Genomic DNA, 13,874 nt, shown 5'->3' with positions numbered 1-13,874 from the left:
CCTGTCTCGAAAAACCCAAAAAAAAAAAAAAAAAAAAAAAAAAAAAAAAAAAAAAGATCTGCCCTTGGATGATTCTAACATCATGTGACAGGTGAGACAGGTGGGTGGGCAGTGTCTGCACAGAACTCTACAAACAGTTAGTAAAATAGTTACTTAAACTGTTGTACCTTGTCAGTTTTCATTTCTCTTGTTTCTTTAAAAGACTGTCCACGTTGTGTGTGGTATTAGGTTCAACCATGTTTACATGTGTAGATATGTATCTGGTTATAACAACAGATGTATCTGACTCCCTGTAATGTGAGAAACGGTGCACCCTTAAGTCTGCTTAGATGTATGAGACAAAAATAATTTTATGTGATAAGAAACAGCCTTATTCAATATATATATACATATATTTAAAAATGAGCAGCACAGAGCAGACATAACTCTTACTGCCCATATTCTTGACGATCAAAAATGAAGATAAACTTTAGAAAAATACAATGCAAGAAAAGATTCAAGTTGAAAATATATTCCTTTGGTTAAAAATCATCCCCTTTGTGATCATTTGTACTCTTAACTCAGAGCAAGTCCCAGCAGCCACAGGCATGCTCTTGTCACTACTACATTGCACACTACAGTGGTTCTCCAGTCTAGCAAGTATGGAGTTCACTGGCTGCAGCAACAAAAATGAACAGGAAAGCCTTTGAGCATCATCTTGATGGTGGTCTTTACTTTTGGTTCCTCAGACACATGTACTTTTCTTCAGATACTGTATAGTCAAACTTTTTGTAGAAGCCGACGTTTTGTGGTAGACATTCAAGGGTGATCTTGTAACAGTTCAGCTTCTTGCTTAGCAAAGTGAGAGTTGATAATAACCTAAAATTTTAAAAAAGGAAGTTTGGGAACCAAAATGGGCCTTGATGATGCTACAGATTAGTGTTATATACAAATAAAACTAGTATTTATTAAGTACTCCTTTAAGTATCAAATGATGAAGTTGACAAGCATTTAAATTCCTGAAGCATTTCTATTTTGTTTGAGACACAGTGCCCAGCCTATTAACTAACTCAGTCTACACCTCTGTATGGGAGGAGGGCTCCAGTGCATTGTGGGGGTCCGTTGTGCAGCTCTCCCTTAGATGGGCTCTAGGAATCACTGCAAGTGTGGTCATCCTCTAGCCCATCTAGCCAGCCTCTGAACATTTTTATGTATGATTGGCTGGAGAGATGATTTTCCAGAAGACGGGTTCAATTCCTAGTACCTATATAGCTACTAATAGTATCTCCATTTCCAGGTGACATCTTTTACCCTCTTCTGGCTTCCTGGCCTACATAGGTACCAGACATACAAGTGGTACACAGACATACATGCAGGCAAAACACCTATATGCATAAAATTTAAAAAAATTCACATGCAGGGCAGAGAGCTGACTTGGCATTAAACTAAGAACACTGGCTGCTCCAGGATCTGACCCCCGATTTGGTTCCCAGCAACCATTTGTAACACCTGTCTCAGGGCTTCTAATGCTGCCGTCTGGCTTCTGAGATACCGGGAACATAAGTGATGCACAGATATATATGCAGGTGAAATACCCGCTCAAGGAAAACAATTTTTAAAAGTTCACACGTGAGCATAGGAATAGTGAGTGGCACACTTGTGATTCCACTATTTGAGAGGCTGAAGCAAGAGGATTGCTGTGAGTTCAAGCAAGGCCAGCTGAACTAACAACACAGCATGTTTGAGACAAGCACAGACTCAGAGACTCGGGTATAAAAATACCAAGGGCTGAGAAAGCAGCAGTGATGGAGTGCTTGCCAAGCATGTGTGTGAAGTTCTAGGTTCAATCCTCTGTACTGGGATTGGAGAACCTGAACACTGCCAAAAAATAAAAAATAAAAAAAAAAATACTTTTTTTTTTTTTTTTAAATCCTAAAGACTACCAAATTGTGAGAACGATAGCCTGCATTATTTTTATGAAAGGCCTCTAACTGGCTGTGGTGTTACACCTGTAACAGCACCTAAGAGCTGAAGGCAAAAGGTCTGGAATCGAAGCCTGTCTTCTACTATAGCAAACCAGAGCTTATGTCAAAAGACAAACCCTAAAATACGTTTGTGCCGGGGCAGGGGATGGAGCTCAGTGGTCAGGTTTGTCTAACATGCAGAATGTCCTGAATTCCTTATGGAACACTGTAAGGTTGCAGGTGGGGTGCCTTTGTTCTAAATGTATCCAACTAAACACTTGCCATGTTCACATAATATGAGTAAGTAATAGCTATAGTCTTGAAACAGTCTGATTGTATAGCCTTGGCTGGCCTGGAACTGGCTACGTAGACCAGGTTAACTCACAGAGATATGCCTGCCTCTGCCCCTTATGAGCTGGGATTAAAGGTATGCCACCATGCCGAGCTTCATTAATCATCTTAAAAGCTGATTTTTGAAAATGTGGGTCATATAAACTTGATTAGTCTGAATAATATGTGGACGTACTATTCAGAAATCATCTTACAAAGCCCAAGGAATAAGAATCCTGCATAAATATGTAATCTAAGGTGGGCCATGATGGTGCACCCCTTTAACACAAGCACTCAGGAGGCAGAAACAGGTGGATCACTGATGAGGCCAGCCTTGTCTACACAGTGAATTCCAGGACAGACAGGGCTACACAGAGAAACCCTGATCTGAAAAACCAAAAAGAAACATAATGATCTAACTGCTGTAAGAAATTAAATACACCAAAGGTGCTAACTAAGGGGTTTTCTCCTGTTGTGTGTGCATTTAGACAGATCTTGTCACTAAAAGTTATAAGAGTTTACTTTCCATAAGCCAGGCCTATTCTCCACTACTCCAGAGGCTGAGGCAGGAGGATCACAAGTTCATAGCCATGCTGAACTTAATGAGGCCCTTGTCTCAAAAAGAGAAAAAAGCCAGGCGTGGTGGTACACACTGTTAATCCCCACAGTGTGAAGCAGAGGCAGGCAGATCTCTTTGAGTTCGAGGTCAGCCTGGTCCACAGAGTGAGTTCCAGGACAACCAGGACTACATAGATAAACCTTGTCTCTACAACAAAATGGTGTGGAAGTGGGGGCTACTAATAACATAACTCCGTGGTAGAACACAGTTCGATTACTTGCTAGTCTGGTAAATGGAATATGTTTTCAATTCTCAAACTCGTGGGGGGGGGGGGGGGGAGGCCCGTAAAAACTAATGACACTATATTAAAATTTCATTAAATTCAGTCTAAGATATGGAGTGAGAATGAGTTCAGAAACCAAAGGTCATTAATAACAACCAGGAAAACCTCATGAAATACTTTTCTTGCCAAGAGACCAAACAGGCCGTCCTGTCTTCCAGGGTTCCAGGTGCTTACTCACAGTTTGCCGAGCTGCTTCCCTCTGCACTCGTGACTAACAACGACGTCTTCTATTCTTCCCCTCTACAAAAAAATCATAGTGGGACAGGATGAGCGTTCAGCCTGTTTATCACTAAGGCAACAAGTACCAGTTATAATTATAGTCTTTATCATGGAGAAAACAGGAAAGTCAGGTGTGCCTCAATCATTTTTAGCTATATCCCCAACCTCTGTTGTACTGTTTAAAGTTCCAATCCTAATCACCATAATGAAATCTTGTCATAAACATAGTATAGCCAACGTTGCTTACTAACAATTTACTAATTTCAATGCAGAAATCAAAACCCATAACCTACAGACACACCTCTCTCTGTCTCTGTCTCTGTCTCCCTCTCTCTCAACGGTTTTGGGTGACAGAGTTTCTCTGTGTAGCCCGAGCTGCCCTGGAACTCACTCTATAGACCAGGCTGGCCATGAACTCAGAGATCCACCTGCTTCTGCCTCCTGAGTGCTGGGACTAGAGGCGTGCCCCACCACACCTGACCAGAGTACATTTCTAAATGTTCCTTTTTTCCTACATTCAGAGAGCATGTGTGTGTTTGTGGCTTGGGGCGTCTGTGGAGGTCAGACTACACCTTGTAATACTTCTCTCTCTCCACCATGTGGGTCCCAGGGATGGAACTTGGGTAGTTCGACTCAGCAGGACCTTAACCCCTTGAGTCATCTCAGTAGCTCATCTATCTGATTTTCATTGGATTTGTAACTCACAGAAACTTCAGGAAAGTGTCTTCTGATGAAGAATTCCAGCAAGAAAAAATTAAGATTTTTTCTAATGAAGCTTCTAAGCTGGTTTCATTAGAAATCATCTGAGCACTTTACTTGTAGGCATTAATGTAAGCACATACCTTAGCACATGAATGGATAAATTTATGTTCTATGATCAGAGTTGCTGTAGCAACAATTTGTCCTAGGGTCACATCTTCCACAACTGTAACATAGTAATCCCCAGACTTCTTCATGTGCTCAAAAGAGTCTGTGGAAATGTCAAAAAAGTGTTAGATGGTGGATAGTCAAGGAAAGCTCCAGGCGTGTCTGACTTTGTCTTTGAATAGTAAAGCCATTTTGCCATAGGGCTTTAGTTTCCACTTTTTTTTTTTTTTAATACAAATCAAGTGAAGTAAATCGAACATAAGATATTTGTTTATTGAGACAGGGTGTCACTATGTCCCTCTGGCTATTTTAAAATTCAATGTGTAGGCCAGACTGGTCTCAAACTCAAAGAGATCCACCTGCCTCTGCCTCCCAAGCGCTGGAATTAAAAGTATGTGCCGCTACACCTGGCCAGTTTAAACTCGTAAAGCTACTATGTTATTTAAAATACCAAGGAGTTGAAATACCAACAATTAGCACTGAATGGTCCACACATTTAAAGTCATCTGTTGTTACATCATGGAGATGGAACCCAGAGGGAGAGCTTGCCTCTGTGCCCAGAAACACACACATAAAATCTACTAGCAAAGTAAGACTTGGGTCTTTTAGGTGAAAAACACTGTATTACAGATAAGTTGTACATGTAGCCAGTTCTGGGACTAATTAAAATGTCAACATCTGCCAATTTAATTTACATTTATTTAAAACTAACACTCAAAGATCCTCAAAGAACATAGCTACAGGTTTTTACATGAGCCTGTTATATCCACATTCATAGTCTTGGCTTCAAAATATTTTGACAAAACAGTTTTCCGTTTTTCCAATGTTTCAGGATTACATATTTGTTCTTTTAGAAATAGGATCTTTGTTTGCTTTGAAAGCACCTTACAAAGATAACACAGATATGTCCCCACTTAAGCAGTTTTTCCAAAGTTATACAACAAATAAAAGCAAAGCTGTGTTCCTGCAAATAATGTTTAGCACTTTATATTGCTGAAAAAACTATAATTTTCATCTAATCTGATATGTATGCAAACCCCAGGAGTTTAAAGGCCAAGTTTTGTAGTTCTCAGATACTGTTCAGTTTCAAAGTCTCACACTATATAGGTCTGAAGTAGGAAAAAAAAAATTCAATGAAGAAAACTAGACAGTAAAAGTAGATGTCAACCTTCACTCAGCCTGGTTGGAGAAGTTACCTACTAAAGGAAGGGCAAAACTAGAAAATGGGAACAGGCTGTGTTAAAGGAAGAAGAGAAAGTAAGAGGGTTTCAGCTGTCCCTGCCAGTGATTAACTGTGATCTTGGGAAGGCTTCTCTCTGGGAACCCATTTTCTCATGTCTCAAAGCAGAAAGGGGATTGTTAGACTAACTCTAAGACACCTGCCAACCCTAATCCAATATAAAAGCAACAACAACAACAAACCTTTAAACACTGAAGAACAAAAGCATAGGAACACAATTTTTTTTTGTAGTTAATTGCATTTGGTATTTTGCCTGCATGTGTATCTGTGTGAGGGTGTCAGATCTTGGAGTTAGACAGTTGTGAGCTGCCATATGGGTACTTGGAGTTGAAACCAGGTCCTCTAAAGAGCAGTCAGAGCTCTTACCCACTGAGCCATGTCTTTTGCTGCCAGAACATAAACACTGAAGTTTGTTTTTTTTGTTTTTAATTTCATAATGAAAATTTCTCTGCTTAACATAACCACACAGAAGGAGATAACCACAGTAAAAGGAAAATAACCCTAAAGTGGTCCCCCAGTAACTATCAAGGTATTGTTCAAACATTTGGATTCTATAAATGAGGATTGCTAGTTCATAACTTTCAGCTCTTTGAATAAGTGGGTACTGAACAGAGTTCTAACCATACAGACAAGGTACCCCGTGGTACTTACTCATGAACTGCTCAGGGCTGACGACACCAGTCTCTGTCAACTGACTCAGTAACTTAAAAAAACCTAGTTTTCAAACATTTCAAGTCAAGAGAAAAGCAAAAGAAAGATTAAAATATGCAAAGAAGTAAAATGTTCACTGAGTAGGTTAAAGGAAATTACTTTTTCAAAACTCCATAATCATGTTTCCATTATAATCCTTAATCAAGTTTTTGTTAATTAAACATGCAAATTTTTAGTCTGCAGTGTGCATTCATTGCACATATTACTGTATTAGATAAGGGCATTTTCATACAAGTACATATTGCATTATTTTAAAAATTTAAACTGCAACCTATTCTTTTTATAATCAGAAAGCAAATGACAGCCCTCAACAATATTTGCCTGCATGAGATTTTAGAATAATGCAGACCTTACTATCAATAGTTAAAGAACCAGCATGTACATTGTTCATTGCTATTAAAGTTTTATGTAAGGGATACCCCATTTTCCTTAACACTTGAAGTGCAGGATTCTCACCTCCACCGAATATCATTTGTAAGCTACAATGTAACTGATATAACATGTTGAGACAGCTTTCTAAATTTCTAATTTTACTAATGTTAATGCAGCCGAGGCATAGTGGTGCATGTGTTTAATCCCAGCACTCGGGAGGCAGAAGGCAGGCAGATCTCTGAGTTCAAGACCAACCTGGTCTATATAGAGAGTTCCAGGATAGCCAGGGCTAAATAGACCCTGTCTTAAAAAAAAAAAAAAAAAAAAAAATTAATGATAATGCTAAAAGTACATTTAGAACTCTGAGTCATAATTTTTTTCTTTTTTTATATTTTATTTTTTCTTAGATTTATTATGTACACAGAAAAGGGTGTCAGATCTCATTACAGATGGTTGTGAGCCACCATGTGGGTGCTGGGAATTGAACTCAGGACCTCTTGAAGAGCAGTCGGTGCTTTTAACCTCTGAGCCATCTCTCCAGCCCTGAGTCTTAGTTTTTCAACATGCAGTAATTCTAACCGAAGTTACTTTCCTCAAATACCTCTGAAGAAGAAAATAGTCGGGTAAAATGTTGATTTTTTCATTATGATAATTTAGATATTAAAGAATTACATTGGAGTAGATAAAACTCCTTCAATTTGTCTGTGAATGTTATTTCTGCATATCTAGCTTCTTGGAGAAAACTCTTTTCCATGTGTTTAGACAGTATAACTTCATTTTTGTTTTGGAGGCATCCTTTTGGAAGGAGCACTACTGTATTTAGTTATTTTAAATACATCATAGGCGTATTCCTGCCTCCATGATACATAACTATTACACCTGAGTGCTCCAGTCATTCCAAGGACAAAATCAAGTACTCTAAGTTAGCATCAGGCTTAGGAAGAAAGCATGGATTTCTAGTCAGGTTTGCAAACTAAAGTTGGGCCCATACCTTTATTCAAGTCGCCAGTACAAAGAGGCCTCAAAACCAAGCCTTCTCCAGGATTCACTGGAGAAATGGCTGGAGAAAATGTAGCTGTATTCTGACTCCAGTCCACTTCTTTGAGCAGACTTGGGTCAAACATAGGTGTTTCATCGGGTTTCATCTTCCCAGTAAAGTCTAAAATAAAATTTCAAATGTTAAAAGGCTTTATTAGTAAAGAAAACGTGTGCTGGATAAGGAAGTTAATTTCATATAAGTGGATTCTATACCATTATATGAGCTACTTTACTTTAGCTACCTAGACTACAACTGTAAACATGTAGAAAAAACAATTTTACTGTCAGATGAAAAATGGGCAGAAACTAAGGGTGAAAATAATGGGTGAATAAGAAGTTGAACAAAGCCGGGCGGTGGTAGCGCACGCCTTTAATCCCAGCACTCGGGAGGCAGAGCCAGGCGGATCTCTGTGCATTCGAGGCCAGCCTGGGCTACCAAGTGAGTTCCAGGAGAGGCGCAAAGCTACACAGAGAAACCCTGTCTCACACAGAGAAACCCTGTCTCGAAAAACCAAAAAAAAAAAAAAAAGAGTTGAACAAGAAGAAAACTTTAAAACTCCAGGTCACTGGAGACATTTTATCCCTGTGAACTGGTGGTACTAGTGCAGTGGTTCTCAACCTGTGGGGAGCCAGGTGACACTTTCATAGGGGTCACATACCAGACAAGCCTGTACCCTGTATTCCAGAGACTTACATTACGATTCATACAGGAGCAAAATTACAGTTATGAGGTAGAACAAAAGTAATTTTGTGGTCGGGGTAACCACAGCATGAAGAACTGTGTTAAAAGGTCGCAGCTTTAGGAAGGTTGAGAACCAGTGCTCTAGTGTGACACTGACATCTTGTGGACTCGTGTTTGCACAATTCCAATCCTGCATTTTATTACTAGGCTCGGAAATCATGTGGTATCCCTGCACTAAAGACCCACTAGAGTATAGGAATGTGACTTGTTTCTGTTATGTGAACCACGAACAAGATAACTGAGCAGTTATTCAAATGACTTCATTATTCTCTGCAGTCACAGTAGTATTTGTCTTTAGCTATGACAGATACTGAGTGTCTGCATTTTGTTTTCATGACAGCTCTAAAAATCCTATGTTAGCTGCTTCTAAACATTTTAAGAATAACCAGTGTGTGTGTGTGTGTGTGTGTGTGTGTGTGTGTGTGTGTGTGTGCGCGTGTACCAGACAGAGTGGAGCATGCTTGTAATCCCAGAATTTCAGGCACCGAATGAAGAAGTACTTTAGGCCAATCTAGGTATGTTGTGGATTACTGTCTCAAAACACACATAAGACCAATGAAACCTTGTCTCAAAAAAAAATTTATGAAGTCATAATAAATTTTAACTAGTTAATAGTTTCAGTTTCCTGTACATTTCTTTAAATAGATTATTCTATTCTGTGCATAATCATAAAAACATGTAATATTAATTTGGTGAATACTTTATATTTGTTCATTCTTTAACAACAATAAAATATGTATCCTGATTTATCCCTAGGACAAAATAAACAGACCAGAAGTAGACAGGAGCTTGCTCAAGGCTCCTGGGTCAATAGGAATAACAAGGCAGCAGATGGCTTTACAGGTGCCAGTGTGGAGGCTACTCGGTTTAATGCTTGCTATTTCTAACAGTGAGCTAGCTCTTCCTTTGATTCTGCACATTACCACAAGTTACATCACTGAGGCAGAAGGATGTCACCTCCTTAACTACTAGGCTAGTATAGTTCCTTCCTCAAGCCATTGCCGTACAAGAGTCAGACCAGGGCTTAGGATCTCTATTTTGGAAAGAGAATTTCAGACTAATTAAAAGTGTAATAAAAGTATTCTGGAAAGACCCGGCACTAGGGAGGCAGAGCCAGGCGGATCTCTGTGAGTTCAAGGCCAGCCTGGTCTACAGAGTTAAGTTCCAGGACAGCCAGGGACACAGAGAAACCCTGTCTCAAAAAACCAAACCAAAAGAAAAAAAAAAAAAGTGTTCTGGATAGAAATAAGAACCCATTGTCCAGGCACCAAGAAATAACTATCGGGTTGTTTTAAGGTGTTTACAATACAGAGGCAGCTACATTTGTGTTCCCCTGAACGCTCTTCAAATAGTAAAACCCTGGTGGTGCCCAGGGAAGGGGATGAGGAACGATGTTGGGAAAGGGAAGGCAAGAGGTGATAGACACCAGATCCCCAAAGGGTTATCAATAGTTGATTTCCAAAAGAAATGTCTTGAAGGCTCCCAGATAAAGCTACACTCTCACTAAACTGCCTAGCTCGTATCATCCCAAAGTTAAATATGCAGCTCCCAGGTAACTAACACATGGAGATTCTTAGGGGGTGGGCCTGCAGGGAAGGCATGCATGCCGTGTCCCTTCCCCCGCAGCCCCACTCTGCAGTTCTCCCCGTGGCCCTCCCCCCCGTGACCCCACTCTGCAGATCTTCCTGTGGCCCTTCCCCCCGTGGCCCCCACTCCCCGCCTCCCTTTATCCTTTGCTAAGCCAGTTACCACCCATGCTGAAAGGCCATTTTAGATAAGCTACCCTCCTGGCAAAGGTCAGAGCTCAAGGAGCAAGCAGAAAAGGCAACTTGTGATAGGCATGGTGATTTGGAGCCACCCATGACCAAAGTCAGTGGGTGAGGAAGCACATTATCTACAAGGAAGCCACATAAATGATGAAGAAAGAACTAAACAAACCACATGATCATCACTTTCTATGAAGAGGGATTCATCATGTAGCTTAGGTTGCCTTCCCACTCTGCTGTATGTGTGCTCATGTGTAGGCATGTTTGCATGTGTGTTGGGTACATGTGCACATGTATGCCTGTGAGCGTGTCGGCCCACGGCTGATCAGGTGTCCTCGATCACTCTCCACTTTGTATACTGAAACCAGCTCTCTCCCCAAACTCACTTTTTAGGTTGGTGTAAATAGCCAGTTTACTCAGCGGATTCTCTGTCTCCTGGTGCTGTCATTCCCAGCCCACCCTACTTCTTTACATGGGTTCTGGCAATCAGTCAAGGAATTCTGGTCCTCAGTCTTGCACTGCAAACGATCTACCCTCTCAGCCACCACGTTGAGGGTACAGGAGTGTCCCACCATACCAGACCCCTGAAGCACCTTAAATCAGTTTCTAGCACCCATCACTAAGTAGAGGAGGACAGCCATTGGTCCAGTTAAACCCAAAAGATCTAGGAACAATCAAACTCCTTTTAAAACAGGCTTCTTCCTCTTTGAGGTTTTCTAAATCCCATCTTCCTAGTCATACAGATATGCTGACAGAGGTCATGCCTCATTACAATCTAATAAAAATTCAGGTGAGGTGGCAGATACCTGTGACCCAGTACTAGGGAGGCTGGGGCATGGACACTGGGAGGTGAAGGCCAGCAGGGCTACCACAGTGACACCTACCTCAAAGAACAACACACACACACACACACACACACACACACACACAAAAACTCACCAAGGAAACTGGAGTAAACATGGAAAATTCTTTTTAAAGATATCCCCACACCCACCCTACACCCGGGAACTGGGTGGAGCAAATTTAAGGCTAGCCCTGGCTACATGAAACCTTCATTCTTGAGCACTTAAAGATTCATCACCAGCTAACTAAAGTTTAGTTATATGAATAGAAATATACAAAATGTAAACTCTAATTCAAAGCACTGTCCCCCTACTCGTTTTGTGTGACTGCTAAATAAGAGTTCATTTACAAGGCACGAGTACCGCCTTGGCCCTAGTCTGGTAAGTCTCTAGTCAATGAATAATGAATGACGTAAGGTCTCGTTTAGCAATCAAATTTCAGAAAGGCACAAAGAAAAAAGACTGCCACATTACCACTAGTGACAACACAAGTGTCATACAACAAACTATATTTATAATAGTACCGAGGGGTTATTTTTTTCCCCAACTGAATACATTTTAGAGACTATTTCAAGTTTGGCTTTCCAGCCTCTGAATGAGATTGGATACAAATGGGAAGCAGCTGCTTCTAGAAAGACAAAACGGAGCAACAAGTAGTGAACATTGAAGACCAAGATTTACAAATTTCTAAACATGATCTACAGCCATATCAAACTCTCTGTGATGGGTGACCGGTAGGTAGAAAGCTCTCAAGTGTCTTCAACGCATGAAGTATTTCCCGATAGTGTATTTGATCTACACCATCTTTTTATCTCCAATCTAGTTGGATAGTTGGAGCACAGAGTTCCCAAGACCAGCCTGAAGGTCAAATGAGCGGCCTGTGATGAGGGTCCTCTCGTTTGTCCCATTGAGTTCTACAGCAGAAAACTCAACAGATGACAATCTTTGCAACATGGTATCTGTTTCTACCATACGAATCCTGCCTTAAAATACCTCAATTTCCTGAGACCCATGCTTGGATTAATAATTAAGGGCTGATTATCCCAACAAAACGAAACCCCATGTATTTTTACATGAACAAATTTTGTGTTCGCCTTACATAAACATTAGTTCCTGCACACAATAGAAATCACACAGTGTTTCTAGGGGTACAAGTCCCAGGTCCCTCACCCCAGGCTCCATACAGTCTGCGCAGGGGTTCTTTAGAGCTGGACTCTTCAGCCGCTCTGACCGCTGGACCGGTAAAAGGGAACTCAGGGTTAGCGCTCTTTCAGAGCGAAGGCTGCACAGTCCCCAAGTCCCACGCCACGGACACTCCGGTCTCTAGGCCCTCCAGGACCCTGCCCGGCCGGACCGCGGGCCACCATGCATAGGAGCCAGGCTCCTGGGCAGGGGCGCCCCGGACTCGGGGTCTGCAGCCTCAAGGCGGTCCCAAGCCCGCCCTTCCTCCCGTCCCAGCCCCAGGTCACCTCACCGCACCGAAGCGATCCACGTTCCCCTCCAGGCGCGTCAGTCTCCACGCCGGTCACAGCGCCGCATCCGGATCCGGCTGCAGCGCCAGCACCACCCCCTTTTGTATACCACCCCCCCTCGAGCCGCTGCCGGAACGGCCGGGCCAAACGTGGCCGGATCAACGCCTCCGTCCTGCCCCGCCCTCACGCACCGCCTGCGCACGCGGAGGCCGAGCCACGCACTCCACTCGGGGGCTCCGGGGGCAAGGGGCGGGGCTCCGGGTAAGGGGGCGGGGCTCCGGGAGGCAACGCACTACTATGGGATGGGGCGGGGCTCTGGGGCAAGGGGCGGGGCTCTGGGGCACGAGGCGGGGCTCCGGGGCGTGACTCCGAGGCACAACAGAGTTCGCGGTGGCTTTGGGGACGGGGCGGGGCGGGGCTCCGGGGCGGGGCGGGGCTCCGGGGCCTTTTAGGTGATTCCGGGCTGTGAGGCAAGGACCAGGACAAAGCTTGCAGTGCTAGTTTACCTTCCAGGCGTGTCCTTGGCTAAATGCGCCCTTGTGCCACCATCACCCTCACTCCTAATCTGAAAATGAATTCGTAAGAGTATAAGCAGCGTATTGCGATGACCACTGTGGGTTCTTTTGATTCTCAGAGCCCCAAGGCTAGTCCCCTCTGTCCTCTCCACTCACATGTAGTCCATTAATCAGGACTAAGGTTGCTCACTAGGGATCATGGTCTCTGATTGCCAAATGTCTGAGACATGGCTCTTGTCTTCTAGAAACTTGAGTTGGTACCACTCATCCAACCTCGTCTAGACTGTTCTTTTATTTCTTTCTCCTTTTTTTTTTTTTTGAGACAGGGTCTTTCTACGTATCTATGGCTGGCCTGAAACTTACTATATCTAGACCAGGGTTGACTGGGCCTTCTCTGCCTCCCAAATGCTGGGATTAAACGTGTGTGCCACCTGGGCAGTGGTGGCGCATGCCTTTAATCCCAGCACTCCGGAGGCAGAGGCAGGCGGATCTTTGTGAGTTCGAGGCCAGCCTGGTCTACAGCGCGAGATCCAGGAAAGGCACAAAGCTACACAGAGAAACCCTGTCTCCAAAAACCAAAAAAACAAAAACAACAACAACAAAACCGTTTGTGCCACCATGCCTGGCTCCCTCGTATTTTTTAGGGTGAGCATGGTGGGCTCTGCACTGCAGCTCTTGGCCACATCAGGAGCATTTCAGCTCACTCTAGGGAAGAGGTTGCACTGGGTTCTCCAGACAGTGAAGGGGGCTGTGGAGGCCAGGCCACTGCAGTGACCATTTTATGGTGTGCAGTCCCCAGAGCGCTTGGCCTGTAATGTCAGGACTGGGGAAGCTGAGAAAACCTGATAATGAGAAAAAGACGACACTTCTGTGGGCTCCCACCTCCGAAGTGTTTTTCCTCAGTACCATGTGACA

At 42.9% G+C, this 13,874-nt stretch overlaps 1 protein-coding gene across 5 annotated transcripts; it reads right to left on the bottom strand.

The window, feature by feature from the left end:
* Positions 1 to 59: 59 nt before the first annotated feature.
* Positions 60 to 12,675, bottom strand: LOC131919512 (glucosamine 6-phosphate N-acetyltransferase). 5 transcript variants are annotated; one of them, XM_059273771.1, is made up of 6 exons: positions 12,442 to 12,673; positions 7,576 to 7,743; positions 6,153 to 6,215; positions 4,237 to 4,364; positions 3,354 to 3,415; positions 60 to 858 (listed from the first exon to the last, which is right to left on the bottom strand). In XM_059273771.1, exons 2-6 carry the CDS (start codon positions 7,727 to 7,729, stop codon positions 711 to 713), a joined length of 555 nt encoding a protein of 184 aa, XP_059129754.1. In that variant the 5' UTR covers positions 7,730 to 7,743; positions 12,442 to 12,673; the 3' UTR covers positions 60 to 710. The 5 variants fall into 5 exon arrangements, with proteins under 5 accessions (XP_059129754.1, XP_059129753.1, XP_059129752.1 ...); XM_059273770.1 differs by having other exon boundaries at positions 12,452 to 12,673; XM_059273769.1 differs by having other exon boundaries at positions 12,447 to 12,672.
* Positions 12,676 to 13,874: the final 1,199 nt, after the last annotated feature.

The sequence above is a fragment of the Peromyscus eremicus genome, chromosome 9 (assembly GCF_949786415.1).
Source record: "Peromyscus eremicus chromosome 9, PerEre_H2_v1, whole genome shotgun sequence".
In the NCBI taxonomy this organism is placed as follows: Eukaryota; Metazoa; Chordata; class Mammalia; order Rodentia; family Cricetidae; genus Peromyscus; species Peromyscus eremicus.
This window is presented reverse-complemented; position numbering and strand designations above follow the sequence as displayed.